Source organism: Lemur catta, chromosome 22 (genome assembly GCF_020740605.2).
Source record: "Lemur catta isolate mLemCat1 chromosome 22, mLemCat1.pri, whole genome shotgun sequence".
Classification (NCBI taxonomy): Eukaryota; Metazoa; Chordata; class Mammalia; order Primates; family Lemuridae; genus Lemur; species Lemur catta.
The window spans coordinates 16519566-16536884 of NC_059149.1; the positions used below are offsets into that span (position 1 = coordinate 16519566).

The 17319-nt window shown below is 43.0% G+C and overlaps 1 protein-coding gene across 3 annotated transcripts in view; it reads right to left on the reverse strand.

Moving 5' to 3' along the window:
* Positions 1 to 261: 261 nt before the first annotated feature.
* Positions 262 to 17319, reverse strand: part of DLC1 (DLC1 Rho GTPase activating protein) — a 144433-nt gene continuing 127375 nt past the window's right edge. For all 3 annotated transcript variants that reach the window (XM_045535836.1, XM_045535837.1, XM_045535838.1), the window contains 11 exons: positions 16543 to 16606; positions 13390 to 14813; positions 12619 to 12795; positions 9994 to 10153; positions 9692 to 9890; positions 7874 to 8087; positions 6343 to 6457; positions 5327 to 5545; positions 4476 to 4693; positions 3196 to 3369; positions 262 to 2840 (listed from right to left, as the gene is read on the reverse strand). In XM_045535836.1, the coding sequence (XP_045391792.1) occupies positions 2720 to 2840; positions 3196 to 3369; positions 4476 to 4693; positions 5327 to 5545; positions 6343 to 6457; positions 7874 to 8087; positions 9692 to 9890; positions 9994 to 10153; positions 12619 to 12795; positions 13390 to 14813; positions 16543 to 16606 (3085 nt within the window). In that variant the 3' untranslated portion in view covers positions 262 to 2719. The remainder of the gene's footprint in view (positions 2841 to 3195; positions 3370 to 4475; positions 4694 to 5326; positions 5546 to 6342; positions 6458 to 7873; positions 8088 to 9691; positions 9891 to 9993; positions 10154 to 12618; positions 12796 to 13389; positions 14814 to 16542; positions 16607 to 17319) is intronic.

A 17319-nucleotide genomic window follows, 5' to 3' on the forward strand; every position in this document is an offset into this window, starting at 1 on the left:
ATTACAAAGAACTCTTCATTTTAGAATCAGTAGCCATAGTATCTATGTACAGTATCTATAATCTTTTGTCAGTTTAAGATTCCACTAGGTTTAACAATTTATGTCATCTTTTTCATTTTAAACTTTTTAAGATCCTGTTAGGTTTAATAATTTCTAATCTCTGCAACGTCAAAGTGGGCAGCAAGGAGTGAAAGTGAGTTTAAGAACAATGGAACCCTAGATTCTCTTCTCTTTGAAATAACAGAAGCTAATGCAACCACATCAATTGAGCAAATAATAAATTTATTAGGTGCCTACAAGTACAAAATACTGAAAGCCGCTGTAGGGGATTATAAAGTTGTGTAGGAGATGAGCCCTGCTCTCAGAGAGCTTACAATCTAGGCGATTAGTCACACAAATATGCCGTGGTGATACTGTATTAAGCGACTTCAGCTAAGTTCTTGAAAATGTTCTTATCCTTCGAATTCTTCTCTTTTCAAACACAGAAGGAATCTTTTCAACAGGGAAGCTAAACAGTGGGAAAGAGACCTTTTGTGGGATCAACCGGTGACCCTTGACTTTGCTTATGTGCATCTTTCAGTTGCTGTTGCCTGTTCTAACTTTCTCAGCCACCATTTCCTAACTGGACCTTTGTTTGGAGGGTGTCTCCACGCTTCCTGAACCTTCACCAGGGTTTCCTGTTTGTGAGTGAGTGGCTCAGTTGCAGTTTGGCCTTGGAATGATTTGCAGTCCAACTTTTCCTTCGGCAAATGTATCCTTTGGTTTTAGGTGACGCTAGAATGCTTTGCTTTGCAATCTGTGGTTTTAAGGGTGAGGGTGAAATGCAAAAGGAAAGCAGGCCAGACTTTTCCCTTACTTTAAACATTTAATAGTGCACTTATTGATTATACTCTGTACAGATATAGAGAAAGTTATAAACCTCTTCCTTTTACTTATTTATTTATTCATTTAGACTGTATTCACGTAAAGTGTATTTACAATAGGGAAAAAAAAAACACGAAGCCTTGAGGTACAAAACCCAAAAGAATATCTGAGGTATAAATACAAGTATATTTTAAATAATAATCTTTATCATGCTTTATCTATGTTTGAAAGCACAGTGGACATGTGCATGTTTCTTAATAGAATTGGTATATACAACATACAATCTTACAAATCTGGAAGCCATCAAAATTGAATATACAAGTATATCTTCATGAGGAACACGGATATCCAAAATACTCAAATTTTAAAACTCTCATTTGACCCCCTGTGAAATTCTTCAAAAAAACCTGATATAACACTGACAATGGTAACTAAATTATGTTATAACAAAATAAAAATCCTTCTTACAACTCTCATTCATACATTATTCACTTTTGATCCATACAAAATAAATTTACTAATACTGTCTCTTGAGTCAATCTTTACCACTACAGTAAAACCTGAATAAAGACCACCCTTCCAAAAAATAATTTGCTTTTTTGTTTTTCTGGTGTTTTACTATGATTACTATTTTCCATTACCACTAAAATATATTTCAAAGGCATTCTAAAAGGAAAAGAAAAAGAAATGTAGGAAAACCAAAATAAAGCAAAAAGTCATAAAACCAGAAAACCTATTTGCTGATAAGAACAAACCTAATTAATAAACACATGCAGCTTTCAGGAATGCGTTAAGAACAACCACCAAAAAAACAAAAGAGCTTTTGTAGCTGGGTTAAATTTACAGGGATTTCCTTGGGACATACATAGTTTCCTATGTTCCCATATATAGTGTCTTAAAAAAGTTTGTTATAAACACAAAAATGCAAAGAATTCTAACAGGGAAAACATTCTGATGCTTGATTCAAGAGTAAATGTTAGAATGCTCAGTTTTTACACCTCTGCTTAAAAACAAAATGAAATCTATGCTTTGGAGCCAGTAAGGCTGGGACTAAGGGGGTTCATCCTTGAACTACTCTCTGCTGGTTAAAACTATATCACTATTTGCAATCAGGTACCAAAAAAAAAAAAAAAAAAACAAAACCAGAACACATTTGAAATGGGTATCAGAGTAAGAATTCAAGTACAGAAGAAGTTGGAGAAGAAATATGCTTAGTAACTTGGGTGAAAAAACCCAATAAATGGACAAGGGTGTTAGGCTCCCTTTCTGATGGATTCATGGGTAGTCAGATATTCCAGGTTAAACTGAACCCGATGCATCAATATCCTTCTTGGAGGCGTCTCAGTGTGCCAGACACTGCATCCCAACTTATACATCTATGCCATTCAACCAGCAACAAACACACATTCACACTCCTCTGTGCAAACCTTTCTCTGCTCATCTCCGTGAGAAAACATGTCAAAGAGTACCAACTATTCCAGTGGATACACCAGTCCCTCAACACACTGTGAATAAAATGACACAGGTACACATACACTGCTATCACAAGAGAACAAAGTATCTTCATTATCTTCTGTAATGTATTTAGAGTTTTGCTTCTCAGAAGCAATCTGAATAAGAATACAAATACATTTTTTTTGCACAGTCTTATATATTCCAGTCAAGGTCTACTAACATAGACCTTAAACAATCAGGAAGCAGCTTTAAAAATGTATCAAATTGCTATAGTCAATTCCTATACTCCAACTTGTAGTTTTCTTTGAGGATCAGACACGGAACCCATTCTTCCAGGGACTGGGGCAAGGTCCTACAAATGAACACCCGGATGGTGGACACAGTTGGTTTGCTTCAGTAATCACCTAGATTTGGTGTCTTTGGTTTCAGTGTTCTGGTTAGTGAAGGAGTCCCGGATTTTTACAACCTCAGCTGCACACAAATGTCCAAAAGATTTTGTGTACCACTCTGGCATGTGGCCCCTGTGGCAGAAAGGAAAAGCAGATGAATTATTTAAGTTAGAAAGCACTGAAATAAAATGAGAAACATCTGCTTGCTAGTTCAAACGCATAAAATCTATCATTTCCTGTGGCTTTCAATTCGTGGCAGAACTACCATATTTGCATTGCTTTTGTAGCACATTTTTCTAAGGGATTCAAATTAGGAAGTGGTACACAAAAGACCAAAGCACACTAAGATGCGACTTTATGAGCACCACTCTTCATGAAGTAACCAACAAGGACGTAGTCAATTAAAGACATTCTTTACATCAGACAAAAAGCCTGAATCTTCTTCAGGATCCTCACACTGTGTCAAAAAATCGGAATCCGAACGTACCTTAAATCAGCTCTGCATATATAGGTGAGTTTGGATTTTCCTGGCCCGCAGGGTTCGATCAAATACCTGGACAAGAGCACATTAACCCTCACACCCACCACAGGCGCCCGGTCATGATCCACAGAGGTGAGTAAAAGTGCACACGCTCCCTTAGGTAAATTAGTCCTCCAGGTTCTGTAGAGACAAAACCAGATGGGGGGAAAATGGTATTTTCTAGAAGTCAAGTTTAAAACGGTGCCTCACTCTTAGGGGAGACAGCTGAGGGGCCAGGCTCAGTGTTTGGGCTCTGTGTGACCCAGGCCTGGGTAAATGCCATCCTCTAAACTTGCTATAGTGTAAGTATGTTCCCCAAAAAGCATGTGCTGGGACTTTAATCCTCGATGTTAGGAGGCGGGGCCTAATGCAAGGTGGATTAATGGTGATTACAAAAAGGCTCAAGGCTTCAAGTTCATTCTTTTGCTTTTTCTTGCCTTCTCTTTGCCCTTCTACCATGCAGATGACACAGCAAAAGGGTCCTCCCCAGATGTGGCCCCTCAATCTTGGCCTTGGCAGCCTCCAGAACCATGAGCCAAACATATTTCCATTCCTTATAAAATACCCAGTCTGTGCTATTCTCCTATAGCAACACAAAACAGACTAAGATACTATTCTCCAAGGACTCCTGAATAAGAAACCCTGTACAAAGCCACTTGTATAGGGCATGTGTGTGCTCAGACAATCTCCTCCTTGAAAACAGAACCCATTTGAAGTGGAGCTTAAAACCATTTTTATATTTCACAAATGTCTTAGAACATGGACACCCAAAAGGAGCACTGCTTGTCTGAAAAGTTCTGGGCTCTCAATGTGACATTGCCTCCAAGATTTTTGGAATTCCTCTTTCAATAATGTCTCCAGAGAACTTCCGAATTACATATAAATCAGCCATAACCACATCTCCCTTGGGACTCAAATGTTATTTCCTGGCTTATTCATTCACTAGCTGTTTCTAACTAGAAAAATCTACCCTAAAAGGGGCAAAAATCTGTGACCAATGAGCATATTCATTCGAATAGGCCTCTCTTTCTGAGATCAGTTCCAAAAGAGTTCAATCTACTCTCAGGGAGGAACATACTGCTGGAATAAACATAGATGTATCTCCTATATTTGGAAAGGTTCACTCTTTTTCTGGAGGCATATGTTCTACTTTAAATGATTTTACCATCTTGTAAGATTCAGTGGCATACAGGCTCGTGCTGATACGGAGTCATCCTTGCCACAGTAAACAATCTGGAAGCTCTCACCTCAAAACTACGTAGTCCCGAGCAGGGTGGGGAGCCATGCTGTTCTGGACGTACTGGTAAATTTCAGTCTGGCTGTCCAGGATCTCGATCACTTTCGAATCCAACAGGTCTACATCCCAGAGGTGCTGTTCTTTAAGTAGGCGCTTTAAGATTTCCTCAGGCACAGCAGGTACTTCGATGGTTGACCTCCAGAGCCTTAGTGGGGGTCCTTCACTCACCTGGAAAGAGGGTGTATTTTTCAGTGCTAAGACAACCCATTCACACCTAGACTTCGAAGGCAAATTGTTAGTTAGGGACCAGGTCAAATGTCAAAGGCTAATCAATCTATGGCTTTGATAGGCTGCTGTCCTGAAATATATTCAAGAGCAAGTCAGAAAGTGAATAATTCTGTTGTCAGTTCTAGTCAAGATGATTACATTTGTTTTTTTCAGACCTATATCAGAGCAAATGCAACAAAGTAAGATTATCCATTTGCACCCCAAAGCCTGCTTTATTTTCAAGGTGGTAGAGAAAGTATCAACAAATACCTCCTTCTGAGCATGTCATAAAATACCAAAAACTCAACACCAGGAGTAAAACATTTGCAGAACTCGAGTGTGATTCTGTGGAACCAAAGGATTTCATTAGAAATAGTTTGAAATTCTCTTACGAGTGTCACACCAGGTGAGTATTGTTCCTCATTGGACTGGTTTCCACTCTTACCTGGGGAACCTGAACCAGCTGGCTGCCCAGCGCTGCCAGAGTCTGGGCTACAGATCCCCATGGGATTATGGCTGGCCAACGAGTCTCATCTCTGAGGAATCTGAGTCCTGACCACTAGAACTTGACTGGCCGACAAGGAGATGATTTACCTTCTTATAGGACAGCTCAGCCTGCTCTGAAGTTGAATAGCTGACCCAGCCTTTAAACTTCTCTTTGACCTCTTTGAACAGGCCGTCCACACAGTCCTGGAGGAAGTGCTGGTAGTCAGTGGAATCAGCGTTACCCAGGCGGCTCAGGGCTTCCAGGGTGAGGGGCTTCAGCTCCTGTTCGGTATAGGAATTACGACAGCGGCTCATTTCCTCAGGAACCTGTGTGGAACATGAGGGACAAAAAGGAGCTGAGTCCACCCGTCTGCATCATCAGAGGAAGAGGCAGGGCAGAAACAATGGCCTGGATGCTCAAGGCAGTACAGGCATCTTCCCACAGATGGTGGGAGATCCCTGCTGACCTAATGTGGTAACACAAGGTTATAAACAGATCACCTTCATAAATGTATCTACAAAGCTTATTTCCTAGCTGGGGGTGTGGTGCCTCACACTTGTAATCCTAGCACTCTGGGAGGCTGAGGTGGGAGGATTGCTTGAGCTCAGGAGTTCAAGATCAGCCTGAGCAAGAGTGAGACCCCATCTCTGCTGAAAATAGAAAAAAATTAGCCGGGCATGGTGGTGTGTACCTGTAGTCCCAGCTACTAAGGAGGCTGAGGCAGGAGGATTGCTTAAGCCCAGGAGTTTGAGGCTGCTGTGAGCTAAGCTGACACCAAGGTAATCCAGCCTGGGCAACAGAGCGAGACTCTGTCTCAAAAGAAAAAAAGGTTATTCCTGTGTAACTTTGGAAAGTTAGAACAGGAGACTAAGATACATTGATCAAGGCAAGTTTTTCAGATGCAGAATTTTAGTTCCAGGCAATTTGTTGCTTTTAAAGGAGTATCCCGCAGGTGGGCAATTTCATTAAGCATTGACTCTAACAAGCTTATACATTATAACGTATAAGTAAGACATTTTCAGGCTATGTATATAATCTCCAGTGGTGATCAAGTATCAAGCCTAGGATTTTGTACCTAATCACGTTATCCTTTACAAAGGAGTCAACATTCCCAACTCCTTACCTGGAAAAGTTTCTTGCACTCGGCAATCATGTGGGCCAGCCCCTGAGTGGCAGCCAGGTTTTCATTCAAATCTTTCTGATCTGGTTTGCCCAAACTTTGTTTTCTTTGCATTACCCTAGGTGGAAGAAATACAGGAAGGGAAGGATTCAAATATTTATATACTTTCAATCAATGTATTATCCAAAAAAAGCCAAAGGAGAGAGGGAAAAAACCATTTTACTGGAACCTCCTTGTTAATTAGTTCAGGAAAGCTTTGACTTTGGTCACCTGTGATTCTCAGAGTTTTATCAACAACACACAGGACAGCATTAAATCCAAAGTGATTTAAAATCACTTTTGTTCAACAGGTTTCTATTTTAAATAGGGCAGCTTGTAAGGTTGACATATGCATGGTGGGGAGAGGCAGGTTTTAAAGGGCATGAGGCAGGAGTCACTGGAACTTGGGGAAAGGGTGTCCCTATTCTTACCTGTTTAAATACACAGGACCACCTCCCAGAGGTGAGGGATACATCTATTGTTTCTTAGCCTTTTGTCTTAATCTTATCTGATCTCTGTCTTCTGCTTCTCTCTAGTTCTCTATCCCATTGCAATTGCAATGCCCCAGTAAGCTTTTAGAACTAGTTAAAAGGGTATTTAAGCACTGTACAGCTTTCAGAAGCAAAGCTAACTTCAACTAGCATAAGTAGGCCTCCGTGGCTCTTGCTAAGAAATAGTTTTCAAGCTCCTTTAGAGCTGAGGAAAAGGATGGATTTAGTCTGGGTGGGTTAAGTCCATCTCTTCCTGCCAGGTATGGGCAAGCTGCTTACTCAACTGACTTCCCTAAGCCTCCCTTTCCTCATTTGTCAAACAGATGTTCACAGGCCCTTCACCTCCTGTGACTGTCATGAGGATTAAATGATATAAAAAATGGAAAGGGACCATTCTGTGCCTGACCCAGAGTAAGTGCCCAGCAAGTATCAGCCTTCATTATTTTTCAAGATTCCTCAACTTTTTCCACAGCCACCTCCATCTCGTATACATGTGTTCTAGGCAGAAATTTTGTAAACAACTGGTTTCGGCCAGATCCTGAACAGAATCAACTTCTGAGGCTCAACGTTATTCTTAGTTCTTTTAGGCTATTTCCTTTCAACTTCCTGCACAGGCCAAAAGTTTGCCTTTCTTGACCACACAGAGGCCAAGGTGGCAGGAATCTTATTTTCCATCCAGTTTTTAGGCCAGTAAACCTGCATGCTTCTCTGCTGGCACAAAGTATGATGCACCATGAGACTTGCCTCCAGAGCAAACACTTGCCAGGCAGAGCAGGAATCCAAAGCTCACTCTCTCACGATCAGGTTGTTATCAGATTGTCTAGAAAGTCACAGCCCCAGGGCTGAGAGGAGAAGAGGCTGTGTGCTGTGGAGGTGTGTGGGCTGTGCACGAAGGTGGTCTAACTCATTTTTGCTTGGTTCAGGTAGGAATCCAACAAAAACACAGGGACAGGCCTCAGTCTGAGGAACAGAGCCCATGCGTGCACCTCCCATCCAGCCCGTACCTTGGGGAGGAATTCTCTCTCTTCAGGGTGTTGAGGTGGAAGAGGGAAGGCGCTAAGCACACGGCCAGGTTGGTTGGAGTCATCTGGTTTTCTTTTACAGCCGCTGTGACATCGCTCAAGAAATAAAGAAGGGTCTGGAGAACCTCCCGGTTGTCGTCAGGCAGGAGCATTACGGCCGCCTTGATGGCCTGCAGGCGCTGGTCCTTGGGTACATCTGCACGACACCAACATTTCTCCCATCAACGTGGTGATTTTCCACGCACATTGCAAGGAAATGTCCCAAAGCAAATACCAGCATCAAATAGCTCTGCCCAGTACCGAACAAGCACTTGCAGAGAACGTACTAGAGGGTAGTACGGAAAAAATTATGAATTGCCACCGGCGCTACTGCCCTCAAGTATTTCCTGCTTCGTGGAGGAGTTAAAAAATTTTAAACACCCACAATACCAAAACACTCTTAAATCCACCTCAGAGTTCAGCTCCAGAGGATGCCTGTTCTTTTAGTTCACAAAGCAGTTTTTTTCTTTCCTAAGCACTTTTTAAAAATTGCTAGTTTACCAATCTCAATTACTGAAAACATTATAGACTTTATGCTTTTGTTTAGTGTCAATGGAAAACCTTATCTGTGACACATGCCAGAGGATAAGAACTGAGATTTCTTTGACTTGACTATAAGATGTTCAGTATCTTTGAGGACTTTCCTAAGTTTAATGATTTGCTCATTTTTGAAATGGGCAAAGTTAGTTGCTAAAACATTCAGTCACATTAAACAATAGATACACTTAACTAGTGATTTCTTAAGTTTTGGCAAACATACTGAAAGGCTGTTAAAAATGCATGTAGATATGCAAATATATAAAAATGCAAATAAACCCATATAATAATTCCCATGTAGAAAATGCTAAATTCAACCTTCAGGTCTCCTTTACTAGAAAAATCTTTTAAAAAGCATGTGGTGGAAAAATCATGTCACTCAAATGCACCTCCATAGGACAGACTGATTAAACAGCTCCATGGTTACAGTACATAACAAATACCTTGGCTGGGAAAATGTGACCTGTGTTTTCATAAAATATGAAAGGATGAAACAACTAATGAAATAATCCAGACCAGCTCCATTTCTCATAAAATAAAGTCCAATGCGCTGGTTCTAAAGACAATTTGAACACTAAGAGAGGGTGCTTTTAAACTGCATTGCTGTAATACCGCAATGAGCCAAGAAAAACACAAGGCTGTAAAAGCTACAATCCTGATCTTGATCATTAATTTAGACAACTGTTTGCTTTAAGGTTTACATAAAAGTGAGAAGGGCATGGGTATTGTTTTCCCAAGTATTTCTGGCAGAGACTGAGATGAATAACAGAAAAAGATTATTTATTCATTTTACAGCAAGATAAAACACACAGACACCTGTGAAATTTTAAATACAACAACCATGCTAGAGAGAGATTGTGAAGCAACTGAAATTTCTGCAGACGAGGCAGAGAGAGAGAGAGAGATCTTGGTATCTGATCTTTATCTGAGCATCTTAGATAACAGTGTTCTAGAAACAAATGAAAGAACAAACTGGATCAGGATGTAAAAATGTACAGTTGCTTCAGTCATCACAGACTGGGAAATCTGTTTTCCCATCATCCAATAAGCAGACAGAACTACCTGCTCCACAAATGAGGAGGCAAGGAAGAAATCAATGACATATGTTTCCAAGAGGTCACCATGTGGGTCCTCTTGTCACAAGAATAACATCAAAGGAACCTAAGCATCAGTTGTTCCCACTTTCTCCCAACACCAACAACCCTAAGATCAAAGAGCACTCACATTGATAGATCTGCAGAAAGGTTTCCGAGAGTTTGTTCGTCATGAGCGGCTCAGGAAGATCTCGAAAATACTGCTTCAGCATGTCTGCCACGTCATAAGCAGACTGTCCTTCGTAGTTGACACAGTCTATGGCACCTTCATTCATCTGGCGCAGAGCTTGAATCCGGGATTTGACCCCCGATTTTCTGAAGAGCCCAACCTGTTGGAAGAGAAACGCTAAGTGTCGGGAACATTGACACGGAAGCAGCAGCTCGCACCTGAGCTCCCCTGAGTTCCTGGCACCCGCAGGCAGTGGCTCTCACCTGGTCCAAACAATGGTTCCGGAGGTAGCGCATAGCCTGCTGAATGCTCTGCGGCAGGGGCTGTCCTGTGCGCTGCACGTTGACCGTCAGAGGGACCCCAAACACATTCCGGTCCTTGTAGTCTGGAACCTTGATCCTTTTCATGAACTTGGGCACAGCCCTGTTTAAAGAACACGGTGGGGGCAGCGGGAGAGACAGGTTTACTCGTCCCTCTACACTTGTCTTATCTCTGCAGGTAAACCCTGTGGGCTCTAGAGCTGTGCTAAGTGTGTGGATGTTTACGTTGAAATTAAACAAAATGACAAATTCAGTTCCTCAGTTGTACCAGCTACATCTCAAGGGCTCCCAGTAGCTAGCTACTGTACTGGCCTGTGCAAATGCAGAACATTCCCACCAGCAAAGACAGGTCTGTTGGACAGTGCTGTTCTACATCTTCTAAGAGTTTGGGTGTGAGGGAGGCCCACTCACATTTCCTTGGTTGGGGTTGTCCTTCTACTGTTAACCTTGAGAACTGGGGTCTACTACCTTAAGGTAATTGAAGGGCTTCCTCACAAAATGGCAGAAATCAACATACAATACGTGCTTCTAATACACCTGATTATGTGCTTTTGATACAGTGTGAAGAACAAGTTCCTATTTGTCTTGAAAAAGGATAAGCATCTCTTCTGAGTTGTTGATAAGCTCTAAAGCATTTAAGGTAACAAGGTTCAGGTAACACTGGGTGACCAAAGGGCAAACACACAATGTTGGTCTAACACAACGAGAACTGACTTCAGAGTTCAACAGTGAATGATCCGAAGTCAAAATAAATTCTCCTCCTGATGTCCCTGGAGAATACAAAATCTTCAGGTTTCTAAAGGAAGATGGGAAAGGAACAATGGTGGTTTTGTGAGTGTATCCCAGCCTCCCTAGAGTCCTGAAACCAGGTCTGCCCCCCAACCCCAGCCCCCGCAGTATGTGCAACAGGAAACTGATGTCATGGGTTTAAGGCTGTCAAGCAGAAATTTCAGCTCTACAAATGACCTCTCTGAACGGGACAAGAAATGGCAAGGCCAAACAGGAAAAGAACTCTGTGCAGAAGTTGTCCCTACACCACAGATCCTACAGTGCAAGGCTTTTCCATTTGGTTTCGACTCATTGGAAAAACTGACCAGAACTCAAGAAGTATTATGGACTTTTAGATTCTTGTGGGTTTGGTGGGAAGGGGGTGGGAGATTCAGAAATGAGAATCTAAAATATGTAGTTTTAAATAGCCAGCAGGGAAAATATTACTCCAAGCACAGGGGAGCTCTGCAGAAGACCGACCGCTTTGACTTTTGAGTGCTTACCAACGGCCACGACACATTGCTGTTTATGGCTCTAGCAAAGGTATAAAGCAAAAAGCAGAGCCCGGCTTGTATTTCCATACAGTTAAGTATATGGCAGCACGGCTATAAGTGTGCATAATACTCGCTTTGTCGGGGGAGAAAAGCCCAGCGGCGGAATGTGGAAAGAACACATTACGATCCCCGCCGAGAATCTGAAGCATGTGAGGATAAACCGGTCAATACTTATTTCTGTCATTCAGAACAAACAACTTCTGTATTTAGCAAGGCTCACATAATAACAGCCTTTGAACAGGAGGTGCTTTGATGCTGAAGTTAAACTCACTATGGGTCCCAAGGATAGGAGGAGCTGGGGAGAGAAGGAACAGTTACATTGCTTCGCCGACTCTCTCAAGCAACTTGGGTTTGACACAGAGCACTACTGATGCAATGGGCTGCTTCTCCATTTGTATAAAACGCAGCAGTTGTGCAACTGGGTAATAAAGACTCAAATTACTGAAAGGACTTAAGGCTACCGGGCTGACACTGTGAAATGTACTGAGAGGTCAACCTAAAGACATTTCTCTGCTTCGTACAGATAGCAGAAAAATTAAGATGTGCACCGATTGGGCCACATCCACGACCCACCCAGCCTAACATTCTATGTCTCACACTACACACTAAGGGCTATATTTTTAAAAGTAATTATGGATAATTCATCTAATACATTTCATCTTTATTTATATTTTAATCTATATCTTAGTGTAGTGAATTCCTTAAATTTATTATTCCCTGTTTGAGAGTCTTTGCTGGAGAAAAAAATATAACTTCAACTCTTTTGCACAGGTAGCTTTTGAGTGATGCTGCAAATACATCCAAAATGATTTCTCAAAACATGCGTGAATAAGGTTTGTTGTAAATCAAGCATTTCAAAGATGGCCTCATGACATCTGAACATTTTTCTTTTCTTTCTTCCATAAATATGATCTGATACCGTGCATATATTTACCTAAAGTGAGTTATTTCTACTACTGGGAAAAAGGTGCCTATACCATGTGATGTAAGAGTAATGTACTCTTATCCTCATCCTATCAAGTGGCAATTTGTCACTCAGAGAACTGAGAAATCAATCAGCCAACCCATGCTGATAATTCCCTAACACTACCCTGTCAAATGTGACCTCAGGAGTGCAGAGACTGATTGCAGTGGGATGACAGACTAAAGATATTCATCAAGAACAGAACTGTCATATGCTAGTGTGGGGACAGCCTCAAGGAGATGACTGAAAATTATCACTTTCAATGACAGTTTAAACTCTCACCAGCTAAAACCATGCTTGTTAGAAGGTGTGTATTTTTCCAGCAGGGCCGTTAACTTTAGGAGCGAGTATTTCTGCAGCAGGTTCATCTGGGCCACAGACTGGCAGTTAATCTGCAGTGATACGGAGTTTAGGCTCGGTCGATGAGAGCTCTGGAAACTGTGCCATCTCAGTCTATGCCTGTGACAGAAGAGTAGAGGACAGTGAGTGACACAAAATCAGCAATGGGTTGCTTGCTGGCATCTTAGGAACTGAGAAGACTCAATTTCTATCCTATTCTTTTTTTCCCCACTGTACATACAACATAAAATTTACCATTTTAACCTTTTTTTTTTTGAGACAAGGTCTCTGTAGCCCAGGCTGGAGTGCAGTGGCACGATCGTAGTTCACTGCTGCCTAGAACTTGTGGGCTCTAGCAATCCTCCTGCCTCAGCCTCCGGAGTAGGGACCGCAGGTGCACACTACCACGGCCAGCTTTCATTTTAACCATTTTTAAGTGTACAGTTGAGTGGCATGAAGTCCATTCACACTGTTGTGCAACCATCACCACCATCCATCTCCAGAATTCTTTTCCTCTTCCCCATCTGGAACCCTGTGCCCATGCAATAATACCCATTCTTTTTGAATGTTGGCGGTTCCTGGTCTGACACCTTCCTTACGAATTTACAAGGCTACGAATGCCAGGCTTAAGCCCATTTTCCCCCACAGAACAAGCGGAAAAAATTTCTTTCTCATCCCCTCTCCCCAGTCTGGAGGGAGGAGAAAAGCTCTTACCTATTCGACCTGGTCAAGGAAGCCCCAACCCCAGAATCCCTTCTTTCTGGGATGTCGGAGGGCTCTTCAGGTTCGTTCAGGGAGTTGCCGGTGCTGTCCAGGTCACTGGGTGTGGCCCGATCATTGTCCACATCCAGGTGTATCTGCTTGGGTGAGGACGGGCACGGAGAGACTGAGTCCAGGGCCGAGTCGGAGTCGCCCTCATCTGAGAACTTCTCTGACCACTGATTGACTATCCGCTGCATTCCTTTCACGTGGTAGAGGATGTCATCCAGCTCAGGGAAGATGTCCTCATTTTCCAGGTCGGCCAGGTCACCTGAGCTGGAATAGAGGATGGAGCCCGGCACGTTGTCATAGATGCTGAGGCGGCTGCTCATGGAGCTCGAGGAATTGCGCCTCTTTAGTTCCTTAGGGCTGTCGCTGCTGTTTTCCCTCCGTAGGCTGATGTGGCCGGGGCCGTGGAAGCTTCCCGTCCTCCAGTTCACAGAGCTGTTATTCCCCGAGGGGGAGAAACTGCCATTGGAGAGGGCCTTGGGGAAAGTGCCAGGCTTGTGATCTTCAGGGATGTAGAACACGGTGTCCTCCGGGTAGGTCTCGCGGTTTTTAAAGTTCTGCTCCACCACGTTGTTAAAAGCTGACTGACTGAAGGGATCAAAGCCCTCTAAGTACATGCCCACCCGCTTGTTGCAGGCACTGAGGCTCCGGGTCCTGGTGACAGGGCTGGGCGTGCTGACCGCGCTGCTGGTCTCAGACTGGCTGCTGCTGCTGCTGGTCTGCGTGGAGTTGGAGACGCTCCTCTTTCGTACCATGGGGACGTTGATGCGGTTGCCGTTGAGGGCGGAGATCTCCACGCAGTTCAGCTGCTTCAGCTTGTCCTCGTCCACCCCCTCGTGCAGAATGGGCCCGCTGATGACCAGGCCCAGCTTGGAAGGCGCCTTGTGCTTGCCGTGGTGGGAACCCTTGAGCTTCAGGCTCTCCATCCGCTTCAGCAGGCTGCGCGTCTTGGACTTGGCGTTCTTCTCGTGGCCTTTCATGCTAAAGCTGAAGCTGGACAGTTCCTTGGGAGAGGGCAGGCTGCAGAAAGAGTCGTCATTGCCCGCGAAGTTGCTGGAGGAGCAGACGCTGATGACCGAGTTAGTCCGGGGGGTTGCGGTGTCCTCGCTGGGGGGCGCGTGGCTGGGGAGGCTGCTGGTGCTGCTCAGGCTGCGGACAGAGGACACCTCCTGGCGCTCGCCGAGGTCCGCCAGCACGCCCCCGGGGCTCGCGCCATCCTTCGGGTGGGAGTCCTCTGGGGACCCGGGGATCGGATCCTGCTTTGGAGAAAAGACATCAAACTCTTCAAGCCGGGACCACCTCTTGCTGTCCCTCTGGAAAGTCCATTTGCCACTTATGGCACAAGGCTCATCCTCGTCTGAATCTTCACTCTGCAAAGACAGAAAGAAGCCACTGACACACTGGGACTGGCAGCCAGCAGGGAGTGGGCGTGTGCTAAGGACCAGACTGCTAAGAACATGCCACCAGGGTCTATTCCCCTCTTACACTTCTTATTTTTTTTTAATAACAAAGATGTATTTAAAAGGAGAAAGCCTGATCAAATGTTGCAGGCTAAATAAGAGTAATTTTATGGAAACCTGGGATCTATAGGCTGTTCTTTAATTGCTCACAGAGGAAACCTCTGAGATGGGTGAAAATTCCAGGCATGCAAAATATTTTGAACTGGAGTCAGCAACCGGTAGGACTGCCTCTGGATGGCCTCCGGTTTTGCTGTCTGTTGTTAGCATGTGTTTAGATTCCCTTTTGCAATTAAAAAGGTAGTTTTCAAACACTAAGAAGAGTGATAACTTAAATCTCTAGCCACTCTAAAAATTCACAAGATATCCTACTGGACTAATGGGGACATGGAACCAGATAAGCCATCACGCGGCTCTGCCCACTAAAGCCTCTTTGTAGCCTCTTACCTGGTCCTCATTCCCGCCCCCTGCCCCCCCCCCCCGCCCCCACCCATCACCCCCACACCAGACACAGGGGCTAGAGCCCAGGCCACAAATGTCCTGGGGAGTTTCAACCTCAGACCTGCTCCAGGCCCTTTAACAAGGCTTCACAAATACCCAGCCCTGACAGCACAGAACATTTGTAAATGCCAAGTAACATCTTTGCTGATGACGCCTGATTTATGTGCAGGACTTGGGGATATGCTGTTACATGGACTATTGCATCTTGGCCTTTTTGGCAGGATATCAAAAGGCACCATTCAGTATGATACATATCCTTCCCACTGGTGTGGAAAATATCCTATGACCCGAGTTTCACAGGACAATGAGTAGAGAGCATTAAATGCTGACTTGGAGGGCTCTTCTGCACAGCTCATTGGGTGCTGAGGTTCCAGTTCATTTGTTTAAAAGGTTTAACTCCCCAAGAAGGCAACTTTTTGCAGGTCATGGACTCTAGGATAATTAAAATTCGTACTCTGAACAGTCAGAGAAATATGTTCTTTGACTAAACTTATCCCTGTTTACTCTAATTTGAGACATTCACTTCTAGGACTACACACACCTCTTCTCCTAAGATCTCATAAAAGGTCCTCACAACTCACAGGTAGAAGCAAATACCACCCAATTCAGTTATGTGCCACCATTTGACTACAATGTGTGGGATTTCCTGTCCTCTCCTCCCCCAACTCCTTTCCTCCCTCCCAATCTCTTATTCTTCAGTATCCCACCAGCCAGCCTTTCCTTTCATCTCTACAGTTTTGAAACACAGTCACTTATATCTGGGAAGACAAGGGGCTGAAAAGAACTTTAGCTTTATTTTCTCTAGGGAGCCATGCAAACATGCCATGGGATTCCTTAAGCCTCATCCCTTTACTATGTAGTAGGCATTGAGTTTATTAGGCAAAATAACAGATGATCTGCTCAGGTCAAAAACAGTACATAAAATAATTTATTGGCCAGCTGCAGCTATTGACTTCAATTACATAAGGCTATATATATGGTCTTTGGTAAACTTGACTAGATTATAATATCAGAAATGCACATACTTGCAGAACTAGAAAATAAGAGTTTGAGAAACAAACCCTATTAAAAAACAAACACAGCATCTGGTTTTTGGCTTGCCCCTTTTCCACCCATCCTACTATATAATTTATATACTCACTCTCTTCCGATGAGGACTAATTTCTAGCTTCATCACCGCACATTTGTTTAAAGTATTTAGACGCCTACAGAGCAAAGAAATAACATTAGCAAACATAGGCAACCACTCACTGATGGGTGGATAAATATTTTTTTCCAAACAATTAACATATTTAATGAGTTTCTTTGAACCCATTAATATCTGTAATCTAGAAGAGTATTAGAAACTTCTTTAAAAGTGAGTAGTTTAAAATACCTTTATATTCAAATTTTTCACTTAAATTTAATTTGAAGTATTTTGTGGTGAGATGGCGCACTGCTATGGTACTGTCGGGTGTTTCTAATTCTTTGTGGAACAAACAATTCTCATCAAGTTGTTCTCACTGAGAACAATTATTCTTGAAATAATCCTTACGTTGAGCATCAGGGAGCTCCACACACAGTGCTAAGAAACAAAAGCCTATGGTGTCTCCTTTCATTGACACAGAAACGGCAAGAAGGAACGAAGTACAGTTGTCTGCAAAATAAGCAGTGTATTCTATCTCTAATCAAAATTAAAATAAAAAATAAAGTTAGCCTTAGATATCTCTGATCAATAATAATCTTGGACAGCCTGTTTAATATTTTACAGTGTTCTTATACACAAAGGAAATTGGAGTCCTCTCTAACATTCAATTATTTTTATAACTTCCTATATAGGACAAAGTAACATTTGGTATAGTCACACAGCAAGAGGACAAATGATCATTTTAAAAATTTATATACTGTAACTTTTATTTCAAGGATCAAAATTATTGAG